The sequence below is a fragment of the Lithobates pipiens genome, unplaced genomic scaffold (assembly GCF_037356315.1).
Source record: "Lithobates pipiens isolate NorthernLeopardFrog02 unplaced genomic scaffold, aLitPip1_a1.2 Scaffold_8, whole genome shotgun sequence".
NCBI lineage: Eukaryota > Metazoa > Chordata > Amphibia > Anura > Ranidae > Lithobates > Lithobates pipiens.
The window spans coordinates 498,265,860-498,285,955 of NW_027507903.1; the positions used below are offsets into that span (position 1 = coordinate 498,265,860).

The following is a 20,096-nucleotide window of genomic DNA, read 5'->3' on the forward strand; positions in this document are numbered from 1 at the left end:
GTAAAAGTAAGTGTGCACCAACACTACACTGACATGTAGGTACACACAGGCACACAAACCCCCCCCGATCCCCCCCCCGCCCCCCCTCCCCCCCCCAGTCACAGTGTCACTGATTGCATTGATCATTTCTTTACTGATCAATGCATTCAGTGTCAGTTGTGACAGTAAAAACTGTCAGGACAGTTAGTGTTAGGTCCAGGGTAGCCCCCTATCACCCCCCAATAAAGATTTAACCCCCTGATTGCCCCTAGAGTTAACCCTTTCACCCCCTTTTGCCAGTGTCACTAAGCGATCATTTTTCTGATCGCTGCATGTGTCGCTAGTGTCGCTAGGTAGCTAGTTATTTTTTTAGGTTCACCGCCAGGTTTTTATAGCGCTAGGTACCCCGATATACTACCCAATAATGTTTTTAACCCCCTGATTGCCGCTAGTTAACCCTTTCACCCCCTTTTGCCAGTGTCACTAAGCGATCGTTTTTCTGATCGCTGCATTAGTGTCGCTACAGTCGCTAGGTAGCTAGTTATTTTTTTAGGTTCACCGCCAGGTTTTTATAGCGCTAGGTACCCCGATATACTACCCAATAATGTTTTTAACCCCCTGATTGCCGCTAGTTAACCCTTTCACCCCCTTTTGCCAGTGTCACTAAGCGATCATTTTTCTGATCGCTGCATGTGTCGCTAGGTAGCTAGTTATTTTTTTTAGGTTCACCGCCAGGTTTTTATATCGCTAGGTACCCCGATATACTACCCAATAATGGTTTTAACCCCCTGATTGCCGCTAGTTAACCCTTTCACCCCCTTTTGCCAGTGTCACTAAGCGATCGTTTTTCTGATCGCTGCATTAGTGTCGCTACTGTCGCTAGGTAGCTAGTTATTTTTTTAGGTTCACCGCCAGGTTTTTATAGCGCTAGGTACCCCGATATACTACCCAATAATGGTTTTAACCCCCTGATTTCCGCTAGTTAACCCTTTCACCCCCTTTTGCCAGTGTCACTAAGCGATAATTTTTCTGAACGCTGCATCAGTGTCGCTAGTGTCGCTAGGTAGCTAGTTATTTTTTTAGGTTCACCGCCAGGTTTTTATAGCGCTAGGTACCCCGATATACTACCCAATAATGGCTTTAACCCCCTGATTGCTGCTAGTTAACCCTTTCACCCCCTTTCACCAGCGATCACAGTATAAGTGTCACTGGTGACGCTGGTTAGCCAGTTAGTTATTTAGGTTCCCCGTCAGGTTTTTATATAGCGCCAGGGACCCCCATATACTACCTAATAAAAATTTGAACCCCCTGATTGCCCCTAGTTAACCCTTTCACCACTGATCACCGTATAAGTGTTACGGGTGACTCTGGTTAGTTTGTTTTTTATAGCATTTTATATTCAAATCCGGAAGGCAGTGCTTGGTTTTCGGGGTCCCGTACGTGGCTAGGCTCCCAAAAAGTCCCCCACATGTGGTATCCCCGTACTCGGGAGAAGCAGCAGAATTTATTTTGGGGTGTAATTTGACTTCTGCACATAGCATGTGTGAGCAATATATCATTTAGTGACAACTTTGTGCAAAAAAAAAAAAAGTTTGTAATATTCCCGCAACTTTTGGCGAAATATAAAATATTCCATGGACTCAACATGCCTCTCAGTAAATAGCTTGGGGTGTCTACTTTCCAAAATGGGGTCATTTGGGGGGGTTTTGTGCTATTTTGGCATTTTATGGCCTTCGAAACTGTGATAGGTAGTGAGGAGTTAAATCAAAAATTTGCACCCTTAGAAATCCTGAAGGTGGTGATTGGTTTTCGGGGTGCCGTGCGCGACTAGACTCCCAAAAAGTCCCACACATGTGGTATCCCCGTACTCGGGAGAAGCAGCAGAATGTATTTTGGGGTGTCATTTCACATATGCCCATAGCATGTGTGAGCAATATATCATTTAGTGACAACTTGGTGCAAAAAAAAAAAAAGTTTGTAATATTCCCGCAACTTGTGGCAAAATATAAAATATTCCATGGACTCAACATGCCTCTCAGTAAATAGCTTGGGGTGTCTACTTTCCAAAATGGGGTCATTTTGGGGGGTTTTGTGCTATTTTGGCATTTTATGGCCTTCGAAACTGTGATAGGTAGTGAGGAGTTAAATCAAAAATTTGCACCCTTAGAAATCCTGAAGGTGGTGATTGGTTTTCGGGGTGCCCTGCGCGACTAGACTCCCAAAAAGTCCCACACACGTGGTATCGCCATACTCGGGAGAAGTAGCGGAATATATTTTGGGGTGCAATTCCACATATAACCATGGCATGTGTGAGCAATATATCATTTAGTGACAACTTTTTGTAAAAAAAATTTTTTTTTTTTTTTTTTGTCATTATTCAATCCCTTAGGACAAAATAAATAAATATTCAATGGGCTCAACATACCCATCAGCAATTTCCTTGGGGTGTCTACTTTCCAAAATGGGGTCATTTGGGGGGGATTTGTACTGCCCTGCCATTTTAGCACCTCAAGAAATGAGATCGGCAGTCATAAATTAAAAGCTGTGTAAATTCCAGAAAATGTACTCTAGTTTGTAGACGCTATAACTTTTGCGCAAACCAAAAAATATACGCTTATTGACATTTTTTTTACTAAAGACATGTGGCTAAATAAATTTTGCCCTCAATGTATGACTAAAATTTAGTTTATTCGATTTTTCTTATAACAAAAAGAAGAAAATATCTTTTTTTTTCAAAATTTTCGCTCTTTTTCCATTTATATCGCAAAAAAAAAAAATCGCAGAGGCAATCAAATACCATCAAAAGAAAGCTCTATTTGTGGGAAGAAAAGGACGCAAATTTCGTTTGGGTGCAATATTGCATGACCGCGCAATTACCAGTTAAAGCAGCGCAGTGCGAAATTGCAAAAAGACCTCTGGTCCTTAAGGTGTTTATTGGTCCGGAGCTGAAGTGGTTAAGGGGGATATGACCAACATGTTTAAATACATAAGGGGTCCATATAGTGAACTTGGTGTTTAGTTATTCACCTTAAGTTCATCACAGAGGATCAGGGTGCACCCTTTACATCTGGAGGAAAAGAGATTTAATCTCCAAATATGGAAAGGCTTCTTCACAGTAAGAGCTGTGAAAATGTGGAATGGACTCCCTCAAGAGCTGGTTCTGGCCAGCTCAGTAGATTGTTTTAAAAAAGGCCTGGATTCTTTCCTAAATATAAATAATATAACTGGGTACTAATATTTATAGGTAAAGTTGATCCAGGGAATATCTGATTGCCTCTTGGGGGATCAGGGAGGATTTTTTCCCCCTGCTGGAGCAAATTGGATCATGCATTATTGTTTGTTTGTTTTTTTGCCTTCCTCTGGATCAACTGTGGGTAAACAATTGTGTATATAGGATCGTAGAATTTGTTTCCCCTTCCATTGGTCAAACTGGATTGACATTTTTCAACCAGACTAACTATGTAACAAACAGGGTACCCCTAAACTAGGTTACCTATAAATTAGAATCCCCATATAGAAAGTCCAATGACAGTGTTAAACTAAGGAACTAAGAGCCCCACATTTTTTTTTAATCTTGGTATTGATTAATAACACAGGGACACACAACAGATTTTGGGGGCTTGAAGAACTTCAAGAACTACAAAATACATACAATGATGGTTATCTACTACATGAAATTCTGTGATGAGAGTATAACATTGCAAAATTAAACTTGACCAACCAATAAAAAAAATCAGAAAAGCTTGTAAAAACTGTTAAGTTATGACTACAGTAATTAACCCTTACAAACCACTTTGACCTACAGGTAAGCCTAGATTAAGGCTTACCTGTAGGTCCAAGCAATATCTCCTAAACCTATATGGTTTAGGAGATATTTGCCCGAAAACGGGCACCGCTGTCTACAGCGCATGCACCGTAGACAGCGGCGCGCAGGCGCACTGAGCGCGGCATTTCCAAGAATGGAGCTGCCGCGTGTGTTGACTTCCGTGCGCATGCGCGGGAGTGACGTCATCGCGGCTTCGCCAAATGACAGCGGCGGAGCTGCGAGACCCCACCAACAAGATGGATGCGGCGGACTACAGGGGACAGCGGCGACTTCGCTGGCTCCTGTGTCAGGTAAGTGACACATAATGGGCTACTATGCGATGCATAGTAGTCCATTATGCTTTACCTTTACAGGGAATTAAAGAGGAAGTAAACTCATCAGGGTTTACTTCCTCTTTAAAATGCTGATAAGACAAAAAGTTTGTTTTGTTGGGGAGATTTCGCTTCACCTCCTGTTCCAGAAACATAACAGAATTCCTTCAGAAGTGAAGAGATATCTCATCTTAGCTGTCATTGGAACAGATGTCTCCATGGACATGTGTTCCAATGACATTAAAGACTGTGATTAGAACAGGTCACTTCACCTACACTGATGAGAAATGTCAAATTTTGGTTTTCCATTCGCTCTCAGTCCTGGTGACAATGCAGTTAGCGTGGGTGAGGGAATCTATAAAAAAAAGAATCGAGACATGTATGTTAGCCTTTAATAAAAAACGGGCACAGAAGGAAATTTTCTGACAATAGCAGACAGGATGGTATCTGCTCTTACTTTTAAACTTTTACATAGGACACAGGGTTGTGCTGAGAACACTAAATCCCAGTTCTCAGCAGAGTTATTTCAGTGCAATATTATTTGTATACCTTAATTTTGTAGTGCGCACCCGGCTGTGAAGCTGCAAGCTGTCACAGCTGGGTGCCCACACTAGTGATGCCGGCAAGAGGCGGGGGAGAAAAGCAAGGCTTCGGGCGGCCGCATCGCTGGATCCTGGGACAGGTGAGTATGTGTTTATTAAAAGTCAGCAGCTACACTTTTTTGTAGCTGCTGACTTTTAATAATCACAGAAACGGCTGGAACTCTGCCAGATCTCATACTGCTCATTCACGATAACTGGTGCTGACATCATCAGTGGGCTGGCAGCAAAAATGCAGAAGAAGGTGGAGGCCTTTAATGATGTCTTCATTTGAAAAAACGAGTGTGGAATATGAGAAGGAGCAAGCAGCATGTGGCAACACAAAAAAACAGGAGGCAAGAAGTTATCTTTACCACCCCTTTCACACCAGGACGTTTTGCAGGCGCTATAGCGTTAGAAATAGCGCCTGCAATCCGCCCTAAAGAAGCTGCACCATTGTGTGTAGTGTGAAAGCCCCGAGGGCTTTCATACTACAGCGGTGCGCTGGCAGGACGTCAGAAAAAATTCCTGCCAGCAGCTTCTTTGGAGCGGTGTGTTTACCGCTCCTCCACCGCTGCTTCCCATTGAAATCAATGGGGCAGCGCTGTAATGCCGCCGGCAAAACGCCGCTATTGCGGCGTATTGCCGGCGGTTTTAACCCTTTCGGCCGAAATGCGCCGCAAATCCGGCGGTAAAACGCTGCTAAAAATAGCGGCGTTTTACCGCCGATGCAAAGGGCGGTGTGGTGTGAAAGGGGTCTAAATATCTTTATTGAACTATCTACAATAGAGTATTGGTAGCATTATCAGATGAGGGGGAGGAAGGGAAGCTACAATTTGGGAATAGCTGGCACCAGTGGCGGCTGGTTGTTTTGTTATTTGAAAGGGGGGGCGGAAAACAATGCACCCACAACCGGCACACCCCCCACCCCGGTCGGTTGTGTCACCCACAATCCTCCGTCAGTCGGTCGGCTGGCCCGGCCCCGCACTTACCCCATCAAGTGGGTGACAGGTCTCAGGACCCGCTTCCTGATTGGCCGGGAAGAGAATCAGTGTGACAATAGGAATTTCGATATTGCCACACAACTGGGTGGGTTCAGAGTGCAGTGCTCTGCGCCCCAAGCCCACCCTTTTTTGAAGCCTATTGGAGACTCTGGCTCTAATCACATGCTTAAAAAAAAAAAACATTGGAATCCATACGTCCAGCACCCTGCATGTAGATTAGGAGGCCGGATGCATGGATGGGGGAGCCGTGCCCGTGCGCCCCTAACGGATGGGCCATCACTGGATGGCACACATGAAATAAGCCAAACCAACTATTAGAAGCCACTTTAAAAAAAAAATCACTTCACTGGTCCGAGTAGACGCTTAATAAAAAAAAAAAAACACAGATTATTGTCAACATGGGCCCGATGGTCCAAGAATAAGTGCCAAAGGCCTGAAAATGGCCCTTAGGCCACAGGTTGGACATCAAGGGTCTATCAGAACTGCAACATTGATCTCCACAGAGTCCAAGGTCAGGAGCTGTATTATCTGGGGGAACTAAGAAAAACTCAAAATGTTGGAAGACATCCACATCCAACATCCATATTACTACAAAGCTATGTAAATAGAAGGACCATACACACATCTTGTAGTGAAATGATCTAAGTTCCGAGTTTGAGCTTTAATTCAACTATTAAAGGTAACCTTATCCTCTAATAATAATATGTGACATTTGTGTTCCTATAGAGTGGGAGCCGCCTGTTCCTGAGCCCATGTACAGGCTGACGGGACTGGAGGAAGAACCTGCGTGTGCAGACCCCCTAGAGAGTAAGGTGGTCTATCAAGTCAGTGAAGGTTTGTGCCAATCCTCAATGCGCTTTGTCTCAGGCACCCAATGTCTTCTCTAAACCTTTTATGCCTTCTCTACCAAAAATGTAAAACTCTTTGTTTCTGTTGTTGCCTGACTTAGATGAAAGCCATCATTGTTTAACTAGAGCACGGCGTAAACAAACAGGCAATTATTCCGCGCACGCTGCAGTATACTGTGACGCTCGGCATCTTAGAAAGGCTAATTTTTCTTAATTAGAACACTGGCGGGCAAGATGAAAGTGCTGAGCTTGCAGACGTCGGAATAAAAACTTCTCTGCAGATGAACGCTTTTGAAAATGATATCCGAAAGATTGACGCTCAGAAGTGCCTCTCAGGAGTCCAGCCAAGCAGCTAGAGGAAATGGAAAATGCTGCAGATTTGATGGGTTTTCCCTAAAGCTCCTATCATGTTAGCAGCTCGTCTGCCAGTCCTCGCAGTCAATGTCTGATTATTTATAAAGTTCTTGTGAATTATCTATGATGTCAATGGATAGGTCGCATGCCTCATTGCCTAGAAAATATGAGCTTTGTTCGGGGTTGAAAAAATTCCTTTGGTGCACTACATCTCCCAGTTGCACCAGGGCGATCATCTGTAACTAAATGGAAAATTATGTCTTTCTCTGGTTTGAAGCTGATCTCCAGGCAAACAGCTGGACATGCATGAAATACATATAGAATCTGTTTTGCCTGCCAAAGTATTTGTATTTTTATTCATCTAGCTTTGAAACATACACAGCTTTGCTACACAGTACAGCCCTGTCTGGCAGGGCAGGAGACCTTATTTTTCTCTGCTGTAGTTGAGGAGCACTTACAGGTCTTGTCCCTCCCCCAGCCTGTGATTGGATAGCTGTGGGAGAAGGAGACAAATGACCAATTTTTATGTCACTCTGTTCTCTCCTCCTATCCTTGTGCCCTTTTTATTAGCAGATGAGCACTGCAACACAACTGATTGATGCCTTGTGCTGCTTCTGAGCTCTGCTGTGCAGAGAAAATTTCATACATACACTGTCTCCATTGCTTTTGCCAATAAAACACTTTAATGATAAATACAGATCTGTATTACCATCATTTTTTTTTTTTTTTGTGTAGCATTGTAAATCAGGAAGCTGAGCAAATATAGCTGCCCCCATTTACATTTACAGTATAATCACATATTATTCATAGTAACAGAGTTTTAAAACATTACCACACATTGATAAGATTATTTTGATCAAGTCAATTTATTTTACATTTATATATAGAAAAACGTTTCAAAGACTAAATTACCTTTAAAGACCAATTGAACCCTCACTATTACTGTAATAATAATAATAATAGTCAGGATGCATAATGCATACGTAGTAATAAATATGTGGCCGCACACACAGTAAAAGTTATTTTTTTCAACTACCATGTACTGCAGCAAGGGTTCAAATGCATGGGAGACCTGGAATGGCTCTCTTAAATAAAGCAGCGACTCTCCAGTGGTAAAACACAACCCCACACACTGCTCCAACCAAAATCGCAGCTCAGGGATAGAGGGTGTTGTCAGACCGCTAAGGAGCCAAGCCAATCTATTGTATAAGAGAGTTGTGGTCCACTTCTCAAATGTGCTCCTGGCACAGGGTAATTTAACCTTTGCTGCAACATTTAGCAGTTAAGAAAACGAGCCACATATTTTTTACTGTATCTGCAACCTGACTGCATTACAGTTATACCAAGGGTTCTATTGGGCTTTAAGGACAAAGATCTGTCTTTTTTTGGGGGCGGTTAACAAACACTTTAAATTTACCTTATAGATATTTAAAGCTAAACTTCAGGGAAAATTTAAAGTAACTTTGCCGTGCTGGGGAGCCCTACTGCAAGGGTCACCTACCTTATCCCTCGCTCCCACATGCTTCCTATTTTTATGTGACCAGTGCCTCTGGTGAAAGGCCCAATTCTCTTCAGTGGCTCACCTGTCACATTCTGACATCGTGACAACATCAGGTACAATGCAGGACCAGCAGACCTGCATTGAAGAGGAAGTAAAGGCAACATTTTTTTTTTTAAAACACACCCTGTAAGGCAAAGGCATAATGAGCTAGTATGCATAGCATACTAGCTCATTATGAATAACTTACCTGAGAACGAAGCCCCCAAAGCGGTCCTCCGTCTTCCTCTTCGCCGCTGCCATGTATCCCGGAGCGACTTCTGTGACGCTGTGATTCGCCGGAGCCGCGATGACGTCACTCCCGCGCATGCGCACCGGAGCCGACACTCGCAGCATATCGCCGCGATCTGCGGCCTGCCCAGTGCGCTTGCGTGCTGTCTTCGGGTAAATATCTCCTAAACCGTATAGGTTTAGGAGATATTTCTTGGACCTACAGGTAAGCCTTAATCTAGGCTTACCTGTGACCTACAGGTAAGCCTTAATCTAGGCTTACCTGTAGGTCAAAGTTGGTTGTAAGGGTTTACAACCACTTTAAAGTGAGGATGCTGAGGACCTGCCCACAAACCCAAAGGGTTAAAGCAAAGCGTTCAATTAAGAAAGCAGCACTGGCTACAGGAGTAGCAAAGGATTTAAAGGTACCCTAGACAAAAACAAGCATTAAACCCTTGAGTGCAGGGGAGCCCTAAGACCCCTTTCACACCGAGGCCATTTTGCAGGCGCTATAGCGTTAGAAATAGCACCTGCAATCCGCCCTCAAACTGCTGCACCTTTGTCTCCAGTGTGAAAGCCCGGTGCGCTGGCAGGACGTCGGGAAAAGTCCTGCCAGCAGCTTCTTTGGAGCGGTGAAGGAGCGGTGTGTTTACCGCTCCTCCACAATGGGGCAGTGCTGCAATACCGCCGGCAAAACGCTGCTATTGCGGGCGGTTTTAACCCTTTCTCGGCCGCTAACGGGGGTAAAAGCGCCCCGCTAGCAGCAGAAATGCGCCGCAAATCCGACGGTAAAACGGCGCTAAAAATAGCAGCGTTTTACCGTCGACTCTATGGGCGGCGCAGTGTGAAAGCCCTCTAATGCTTCTTACTGGTACCCTAGACAAAATGAACATTCAACCCTTAAAGCAAGACCTTACTGCAAGGGTAGTTTTACATTTTCCCCACAGTTCAGCCTTCAAAAATCCTCTATTTATATCTTAAATTGTCATAAAACATAGCTGAATTATCATTAAAAAATAACGACAGCTTTGTCAGCATAAAAGACTTACCGTACTTCATGTGGTTACTTAAAACCTGTTATTGCTGTTTACATTTCCGAAAATATACATTTTTGGATCTTTGTTTCTTTCTCGTTGCACTTCAGGATAAAAATAAAAATAATAAGCGACTGTATGGTTCAGTAGGCGCGTTCCCTGCTTTGCTTTTGCATTAGCATTGCTGTTACTTAGAATGGCGTACTGCCAGTTTATAGGGGTGCTTGTTGATTACTGTATATGAGTAAGAATATTCCTTCTTTACTGAAAAAGAAGGTAAAAATATTAATTGGCTATATGCAGAGATCATTTTTTTTTTTTTTTTACAGCAAGATCCGGCTTTTTAATTAGACCAAAGTTATTTAACTTTCTTTCTTTACTTTTTAGTGCAGTTTAATAAGCTCTGTAACGCTCAAAATATATGTAGGGTTCTGGAATTGGACACGGCTTTACTCAAATGGATTCAGTTTTGCCCATTAAATTTCATTTGGAGACATTTCCTGCAATAAAAAATCAGGCATTTCACATACCCCAAGAATAAAATTTACAAGGTCAGTCTAATCATTGTTGTGAACACGTCCTGAATACTAAAGATTCAATTAAAATTGTTAAAGATTCCGTATTCTTCATTGTGCAGCTATGCGAGGTAAGGGAGCCGCTGAATTTTCTTTCATACAAGAGGAAAATCATTTTCATACCTTCAAGTTTCTGTATAAATAAATACTGTTCTAAATTTCTGTTCTTCAGTAAACATTTTCAAAGTAAAGGCTATAATGAAACCAAAGGCAACAGGTTATTCTATTGCCAAATTCTCCAGATTGTATCAGTAAGCATAGAGCTACACGTGTGACTATTGATCGCGCAACTAAAGAAAATTGCTCAACAAACCAAATATTTTAATGTTCGTTTAGAAATTCTAGGAATACTTATACGCTATAATATCAAAAGTATTGGGATTTAGATTTAGGAGTGGGTTTAGTAGTGTGTCTATGGGATTGTTTGACCATTCTTCCAGACGCACACTTGTGAGGTCAGGCAATGTTGGAGGAGAAGGCCTAGCTCGCAGTCTTCGCTCTAATTCATCCCAAAGCTGTTCTATTGGGTTGAGGTGCAGGCCAGTCATGTTACGCCACCCCTAACTCGCTCATCCGTGTCTTTATGGACCTTGCTTTGTGCATATTGATATGCCTGATGTAGGAGCATGCATGCTTCCGAACACAAGCTCGACCACTCCTCCCGTCCATCACCGCTGACATGTTCGTTGTGTGACCGTCTTCCGCCTTTGGAGCCGCCAGGAACTGCTGACCACCAACGCTGCACAGCTGGACTACAGGACCCCAAGCTACTTATGCACATTATATCTCACCAAAATTTGAGTTGACCTTACTTTTATTAAACATTGAATTTTAACTGACATACTGCACTCAGAGTGGCGCCGCGCCTCTCTCTCTCAACCATAGCCACAGAGTCGCTTCTGCGCTCTACAGCTGGCTGTCCACACTGATACAGACCAGAACCCCTAAAACCTGGTCTGGTCTCAGCAGTAAATTAACTTTGCCTAAGACCACTCTGTAAGTGCAGTTGCACTAATTTCTCTCAGAGCTTAGTAAATGTGGTGCTTTCCATCATCAAATCATGCGCAAAGCAAAAATGCTGTTTTATTTATTTTCCTTTCACCTGATTGGGCATTCTTTACAAAAGGAAGCTTTGTCACATTCATTAAGCTCCAGGGAAAGTGAGTGCAACTGCACTTGCAAAGTGCACAGTCTGTTTGCCGTTAGGAAATCTACCCCATAGTGTACATAGGAAGCAAAATACAATAAAATTATATGCCTGGCTTAGCACATCTCTTAGGCTACTTTCAGACTGGGCGCCTGCGGTAAAGCGGCGCTATTTTTAGCGGCGCTTTACTGTTCTTTTAGCTGCGCTATTTGTCTTGTCTTTGTTTTGGTGGTTTTAACCCCTGCTAGTGGATGAAAAAGGGTTTGCCCGTGCTGCTGCATTGTTTTCAATGGGCATGGGCGCTTTAAGAGCGGTGTATACACCGCTCCTATAGCACTGCAAAGATGCGGCTTGCAGGACTTTTTTTTACCATCCTGCAAGCGCACCGGAGAGGCTGTTTACAAGCGCTATGCAGGCGCTATTTCACACTGGACAGGAGAGGCTCTTTACAGGCGCTATGCAGGTGCTTTTCACCTAATTTTACGTTCATCCCTTTGGTGATTTATGGCCCACCCATATAAAGAAAGTTTGACCACCACTGAAAACATTTAAAACAATGGGGCAGCGCTGCAAACCCGCCTGCAAAGTCCTGCAGCAGCGGCACTTTGCGGGCGGTGTTAACCCTTTTTCAGCTGCTAGCGGGGGTTAAAACCGCCCTGCTAGCAGCCGAATAGGAGCACAGGGCGACTTACATGACAGTAAAGCGCCGATAAATATAGCACCACTTTACCGCCAGTGCCTGCAAAGCTTCAGTGTGAAAGTAGCCTAATGCAATGTACACTAGTAGAGTGTACGAGGCTTTAGACAGGACAATTTGGGTTGTTGCAGGCTGGTTGGTAAGTGAGCTGGGGATTTTTCTGTCTTTTGGCATGTGTCACCCTGTGCTCCTTACTGCAAAGGCCAGTTATAGGTTGGGGTGGTTGCCGTTTGTTTGTACTGTTGGTTATTTGGTGCCATTGTGCTGGCATTGTGCTATTGCTGGGTGTCCACTGCATTCCCTGTACCTTTTAAGAAGAGGTGGGTTCCCCCCAGGCATACCTGCCCTCAAGCTATCCATTATTATATATATATATATATACTCCAACTTTGGAGACACTTAAAATTTATAGAGTTAGGACTGCAGTACACTGGAGTACCGTGAAGTGGCCCTGCAGCTTACTCATATATTTGGAAATGTGTGCAAACGAAAAACCCCTTGGTTTTAACTGTTATATAGGACAATTTGGTTTGTTGCAGGCTGGTTGGTAAGTAAGCTGGGAATTTTTCTTTATTGTTTTTTGATATGCATCGCCCTTCTGTGTGCTTCTTGCTGCAAAGGCCAGTTATAGGTTGGGGTGGCTGCCATTTGATTGTACGGCTTGGGGGATGGTTCACACCTGTTTGCGCTGGTACAGCAGCTCATTCAAGTGAATGGGCTGCTGTGCCTGCATTTCTGCAAAAAAAAGGTGCATGCGCCTTTTCAAAAATGTGACCCACATGGTCTTTTTGACCTGCGGCTTCCACGCACGCACTACAATTCTCCATGCGTAGGGTGCCATTCAGAATGAATCGCAGCCCTGCTCGATTCCGCAGAGCAGTGCGTTTTCACTGCAGGTGTGAGAATCGCTGCGATTCCCGCAGCCACACGCACAGATGTGAACCGAGGGTAAAGGAGGTAGGGTGGGGTAGGGCGACAGAGGGTATGAGAAGGGGAGGGAACCAAGCGCGAAGTGTCCACGATTGTGTGCGATTTTTTTTATTTTTTTTACAATTTTGGTTCAGGTGTTAAGTCACTTCAGTGAAGGAGTGTGTAGAGTTAAAAAAAAAATTATTTTAAAAGATTTCCCTCTACTCAAAACCTCTTGGAACTGCATGCGCTAGAATGACTATGTGGTTATAATCTCTTGCATCCAGTCAAAAGATAGCAAAAGAAAAATTGCTTCCACTACCTCTGATGTGACTCATTTGGAGCACTTAGCTGCTATCCACAATTATCACTGTGATTACCTGCACACCCGATGGAGCAAGTAATGGACACCATTCCTCTAAATAACCAGTGGAGCGGCCATTACTCGCTCATGTGTAATCCCTAGGCATGCACTTTGCCTTCCCTGCAAATTCTATAACTACACAATGTAACAGCACATATTGAGTATTGTTTTTTTTGATTGCTCAATATGATCTTTCTTTTTGTTAGTTGGATGTTGGCGATTGGCAAGTCTTTTGCTCTTCACTTCATTTTCTGGTTTGGGCCCTTCTTCAGGTGTCCATGTCAGTTCTTGCCTGATGTGAACACTTCCTATTGGATGGACTGTGGTGGGGTCCTCTCAGGTTTGAGGAAAAGATGGACATCGGCAGAGCAGAGTGGATAAGACCAGAGGTCTCAGAGGGGCCTCAGTGTTCCCCTGATAAGGGACAATGTCTGTGTGGGACCTGGATAGGGGAGGTTATCTGCACAAAAATGACTAATAGAGGCTGGTGGAAAGGAGGGTTGGTAAAAAAAAAAAATAGTTTTTGCCCAGAGTGGGGCTTTAAGTGTTTTCATTTTTAACCGTTCACAGAAATGATTATTATTTGATTTTTATAACCTCATATCGAATATCTTTATCTCTTACTTTTAATCCGCCAAGCCCAATATGAAACGAATTCCCCAAAAATATGTTTCCTAATTTCTATTTAATTCCATTTTCATTATATGAAGATACCAAAAGTCTCCATCTCCATAGAGACATAATGGCTGCTTTCAGAGCATGAGCTGATTAAATTCCATACAGTCTCTTATTACCGCAAAATACGTGTGACTCACGGCTCTGCTATTGTTTCGCTGTCACTCTATTTTTGCTTTGCTCCCTGTACTGGATGCTATTTTTTACCCTAATCAGTTTTATTTTATTTTTTTGTTGGGTGCGGGGAATAATTGCTCTATAAAATGCTCTTTGAAAATGTCACTGAACGAGCGATACATCGGCTCCCTTTCACAACTGCGTCTTAATTGCTAATATTTTGAAAATTCATGGATTTTCTGTTTAAATACGCTATCGTTTCTCTTCCTGCAAAAAGAAGAAAAAAAAGTATCTTGTCATGCTGAGCTCGGTGTGTGGCTTTTTCTTTTTTTGTTACAAAAATGAATGCCCATTATTTATACAACTCCAAAAAAAGACAGTACAAAGTGCGCACAATAAACATAATGTTGCGACGGAGAAGAGAAGGGGAGGTAGACACTGGAAGTGTTATTTTAATGGAAACTAAAGTATGCAGGCTCCCCTTATGGCAATGATAGTTGTCTTGCTGTCATGCATATCCAGTGGCTGTAATGTTTTCTGAGTCACCGACTTTGCACATTACAGTGATACTAAAGGATATTTTTTTACCAATGATATTGCACAAAGTGGTCCCTTACTTTTTTTGAAGGTCCCCTGCCGACAGTGTCAGCATCTTCTTCCTCCCAAGGATATTTTTTTTTACCAATGATATTGCACAGATCAGTCACTTACCTCCTTTGGCAATCCCCTGCTGGTGCTGCTAGCATCTTCTTCCTCCAAGTGCCCCCTTAAAAAGCCATGTACTATGAGGGCACATGCACCAGTGCGCTCCTGACATGCTGGTAAAGCATGCACCCGCTCCCTCTTCACATCGGCTAAATTGGCAGCAACAGGAGCTATTGCACCCGCTGCTTTCAGTGGGGTTGATTTACTTAAAGTGATACTAAAGTCTTGTTTTTTTTTTCTTTAAAAATAATAAACCTGCTTTACTTACCTGCTTGGTGAAATGATTTTGCACAGAGCAGCCTGGATCCTACTCTTCTCGGGTCCTTCGCTGGAATTCCTAGCCTCTCCCTCCTGTAGAGTGTGCCCACAGCAAGCACTTTGCTATGGGGGCACCCAAGCTGAGCTGCAGCTCCGTGTGTCCATTCACATCCGGCCCGCCCCCTTTCTTTCCTGATTGGCTAACTTACTTTGACTGACAGTAGTGGCAGCCAATGGCGCCACTGCTGTGCCTCAGCTAATCAGGAGGGAGAGTTCCGAATGGCTGAGGCACTTGTGTACATCGCTGGATAGAGATGGGGCTCAGGAAAGTATAAGGGGGTCTCAGCGGGGCTGCTGCAAACAGAAGTTGTTTTAATGCACTAAGATATAGAACATTCTGCCTTTACAACCACTTTAAGGCAAATAGACTGTGCACTTTGCAAAGTGCAGTTGCACTCTGCAAGGGCAGTGGCTCCAGAGCTTAATAAATAAAGTAAAGCTTCACTTTACAAAGAATACCCAATCACTTGTAAGGAAAATGAAAAAAAAAAATGCTTTTTTGCTTGCACATGATTGGATGATGGAACTCTGCAGAGTTTCTGCACATCTGTCCCACCTCTGTTCCGTCTGCTCATCTGTCCCACCAATCTACCTCCTTTCTTCTCTGCCCCACCACTGTACCCCCCTGTACATCTGCTCTACTTTTGTACCCCCTGCTCTTCTGCCCAACCACTGTAACCCCCTGCTCATCTGTCCCACCAATGCACCTCCTTTCACATCTGCCCCACCGCTGTACCCCCTGCTCTTCTGTCCCACTGCTGAACCCCCTTCTCATCTGCCCCAACACTGAACCCCCCCCGCACATCTTTCCCACCACTGTAACCACCTTCTGATCTGGCCCAACACTGAAGCCCCTTCTCATCTGCCCCAGCATTGAACCCCACCCCGCTCATCTGTCCCACCACTGTAACCCCCTGCTCATCTGCCCCATCACTTTACCCCCCTGCTTTTCTGTCCCACCACTGAACGCCCTTCTGATCCCTCACACTACTGTACCTCCTGCACATCTGCCCCACCACTGTACCCCCTTGTTCTTTTCTCCCACCACTGTAACCCTGCTGTTCATCTGCCCCATCAATATACACCTTTTCTCATCTGCCCCACCACTGTATCTCCCTGCAAATCTGCTCCACTGATGTATCCCCATGCTCTTCTGCCTCACTACTGAATCACCTTCTCATCTATCTATCCTAACATTGAACCCATCTGCTCATCTGCCCCACCACTGTAACCCCCTTTCTTATCTGCCCCACCAATGTACCTCCTGCACATCTGTCTCACCTTTGTACCCCCTGCTCTTCTGCCCCACCTTTATTCACCCTGCTTATCTGTCCCACCAATACACCTCTTTTCCCATCTGCTCCACTGCTCTACCCCCCCTGCTTTTCTGTCCCACCACTGAACCCCCTTCTCATCTGCCCCAACACAGAACCCCCCCCTGCTCATCTGTCCCACCATTGTAACCCCCTGCTCTACCGTCTCACTGCTGAAGCCCCTTCTCATTTCTTCCATCACTGAACATCTGCCCCACTGCTGTACCCTCCTGCTCATCTGATCCACCGCTGTACCCTCTTCTCATCTATGATATGCGTGATATGTAGAGTGGTGAAAGGAAGCAGAGGTGAGACACATCTACCTGTCCTGGCACACTCATCCTGCTGATCCACCTCTCGCATTCAGCCCATGTGCTTGTATGTGATGTATGTGGTGTCACATAGTAGCATCTGGAATGGATGCGCCATCATGAGCTCAGGTCAGGGGATCATAAGTTGGGCACCCGCAGCTGAGAAAAAGTGTGGTACTTTGTGCCACAGCAAAGGTTGGGTGTGATTTTCATTGTGCTGAATACTGGCTGTGGCTTAAAGGGACACAGAGTGCAGGGGTTCAGTGGTAAGTGACGCAAAGGTTCAGGAATAATTTCAACAAAGTTCCCAGAAGCTCAACAGTAATTCCACAAACTGTCACCTGATTGGGGTTTTCCCAATCAAAGTGAATTTGTTTTTTTTAAGCTTGGTAGTGGCAACCAAGCGAGTTATCTTCCTCCCAGATGGTGGACGGGGCTAGCAGGACTGTGATTGGCTTCAGCAGTGGCGAATGACAGTCCTCCTCCTCCTGGAAACAGGGACCGCTCCCCCAGTAGAACTACACAATCTCTTCCTCATCACAAAAGCTGATGATCGCAGCTACAGCAGTTAGAGAACCAAACCATGTTTCCCATCTTTTACAATATGTGGGGACACAGTGCCTCCCCCTCAGTGCAGGTGCCGCGTGGGGAAATCTGAAATTAGAATGCATTAGTGTCTCACTGACATCTCCCTGTGCTGCTGGGAAGGGAGTTGAGTGTTGGCAAAAGAGGCTTTGAGTGCCGGGAGTTGCCTACCCCTGCTCTATACTGTATCTAAATACTACACTGTAAAAAATTTTGTGCTGGGTCTACTCAAAAAAATTGAGGCAACTATCAGCTTTTTAAGTACTGTCAGCTAAACTTATTTTTGTCTCAATAGACTTTTCATGTTTTCAACTTTGTTGTTTTAAAGAGGAAGTAAACCCTGATGGGTTTACTTCCTCTTTTTTTCCCTGCAAAGGTAAAGCATAATGGACTACTATGCATCGCATAGTAGCTCATTATGTGTCACTTACCTGACACAGGAGCCAGCGAAGTCGCCGCTGTCCCCTGTAGTCCGCCGCATCCATGTTGCTTGTGGCGTCTCGCAGCTCCGACGAATCACAGCGGCGCAACCGCGATGACGTCACTCCCGCGCATGCGCGGGAGTGACGTCATCGCGGCTTCGCCGTATGGCAGCGGCGGAGCTGCGAGACGCGACTCCCGTGCGTCTCGCACGGGAGTCGACAAATTTGGCAAATCCATTCTTGGATTTGCCGCATTTAGTGCGCCTGCGCGCCGCTGTCTACGGCGCATGCGCCGTAGACAGCGGTGCCCATTTTCGGGCAAATATCTCCTAAACCATATAGGTTTAGGAGATATTGCTTGGACCTACAGGTAAGCCTTAATCTAGGCTTACCTATAGGTCCAAGTTGTTTGGAAGGGTTTACTTCCTCTTTAAGTAAAGCCAACAAAATTTTTCCCGTTTATAGACCATAGGCTCAAGTAAAGCCAACAACATTTTTCCAGTTTATAGACCATAGGTGTAGGTAAAGCCAACTCTATTTTTCCAGTTTGTAGAAAAGGTTTAGTTGGGAACACTTACATTAACTTATTTATTTCAAGTACTTATATAGCACCATCAATTTACGGAGCGCTTTACATATACATTCACATCGGTCCCTGCCCTCAAGGAGCTTTCACTCTAAGATCCCTAACATTCAAACATACACATACTAGGGCCAGTTTACCTACCAGCATGTCTTTGGAGTGTGGGAGGAAACCTACGCAGGGCACAGGGTAGAACACAAATTGCAGGTCAGAATTCGAACCAGTGACCCTTTTGCTGCAAAATGTCAAACTCTTTAAAATATACAGCACCAAAACTCGTGCGGTTGCACGTTTGGCAAATATATGCGTCCCAAAATTTCAGTCTAATGAAAAGATCATTTTTTTAAGGCAAATTAGACTCGATTAGAATATGGAAATGCACATACCTTAAAAGTTTTGTCTAGATTACTCAATATTATACATTATTTTTGTAAATGTAAAAGGTGTGTTTTAAGAACTAATGAAAATTAAGTAAGGTACTTAAAATATCAAAGTAAATTAATTAACATTTATTTTTATGTTGAAAATTATAAAAATTTTATGTTAAAATTACAAGCCAACAGAATAATTTTTATCAGTGTAGTTTCCTTTAAAGCATTGTTCTGCCTGGGGAAAAAAAAATAAAAGTCAGCAGCTACAAATACTGTAGCTGCTGACTTTTAATATTAGGACACTTACCTGTCCAGGGAGCCCATGATGTTGGCACCCCAGCTGATTTTCGGATTGGCTGTTGGGTGCTGCCACCGCCAATCGTCATAAGAGAGAGCTGCAGTGAAGCCTTTTGGCTTCACAGCCGGTTCCCTACTGTGCATGCGTGAAGTGCGCCACATTTTCGAATTGGCCCGGCGGCTGGGGAAGGAGGAGGGGGCCGAACTTCCAAGAGACCAGGCCTGCTGTGTCATCTCCCGGAAGTGGTACTTGTCAAAAAAGAATTACCCGTTGCCCCTGAAATGTGGCACCGGTGGGGGAAGAAAGCAGATCAGTGGAAGTTCCACTTTTTAGTGGCACTTTGCATTAAGAGCCACTCTAGTCCTCTTTGCCCCTATGTTTGCATGCTACCATGCTAGCACTTGCTATGGTTATGAAAAAGATACGTTTGATAGGCTCCGCTGTCTTTGGGCATCTCAGAGCATTATTATAAATTATATCGAACTGTTCTAGAACTTAGAGCCCAACTGTAAAAATTTGTTTTTAAATCTCTTCTTTCCCATCCCCAGTATTTAAAAAATTAAATGGCAAAGCAGTACTCTTTCTCTCCACAATTCAGCGCTGCCCTTCTCGTTCGCCAGTCTTTTTTCAGTCACCTGCCATGAGCCCCTGACTATGGAGGGCACAGCAATGGGGTCACATTTAATGGAAACTCCCCTCCCCTCTCTTCCAGCAGCACATACCTTCCCTTTTCCTGCCCATTTGTCCAGCTGTTTGGGGGGGAGGGGGGAGAAAAATAACCTGTAACGCATATGGGACACCATATGATGGGAAATCTTTCTAATGGGGATAACAGATACAACAAACAGTTTTTTATTTCTTTCTCTTTTTTTTGAGGTAGGACTAGAACTTCTGACATTGAGGTTGATTTACTAAAGGCAAATAGACTATGCACTTTGCAGTTGCACTCTGGAAGTGCAGTTGCTCCAGAGCTTAGTAAATGAGCAGAAGCTCTGCTGACTATC

At 44.1% G+C, this 20,096-nt stretch overlaps 1 protein-coding gene across 3 annotated transcripts in view; it reads left to right on the top strand.

Annotated features, from left to right (window-relative positions):
- AGBL3 (AGBL carboxypeptidase 3) overlaps positions 1-20,096 on the top strand; it is a 245,419-nt gene that overhangs the window by 93,855 nt on the left and 131,468 nt on the right. For all 3 annotated transcript variants that reach the window (XM_077469175.1, XM_077469177.1, XM_077469176.1), the window contains exon 5: positions 6,425-6,532. In XM_077469175.1, the coding sequence (XP_077325301.1) occupies positions 6,425-6,532 (108 nt within the window). The remainder of the gene's footprint in view (positions 1-6,424; positions 6,533-20,096) is intronic.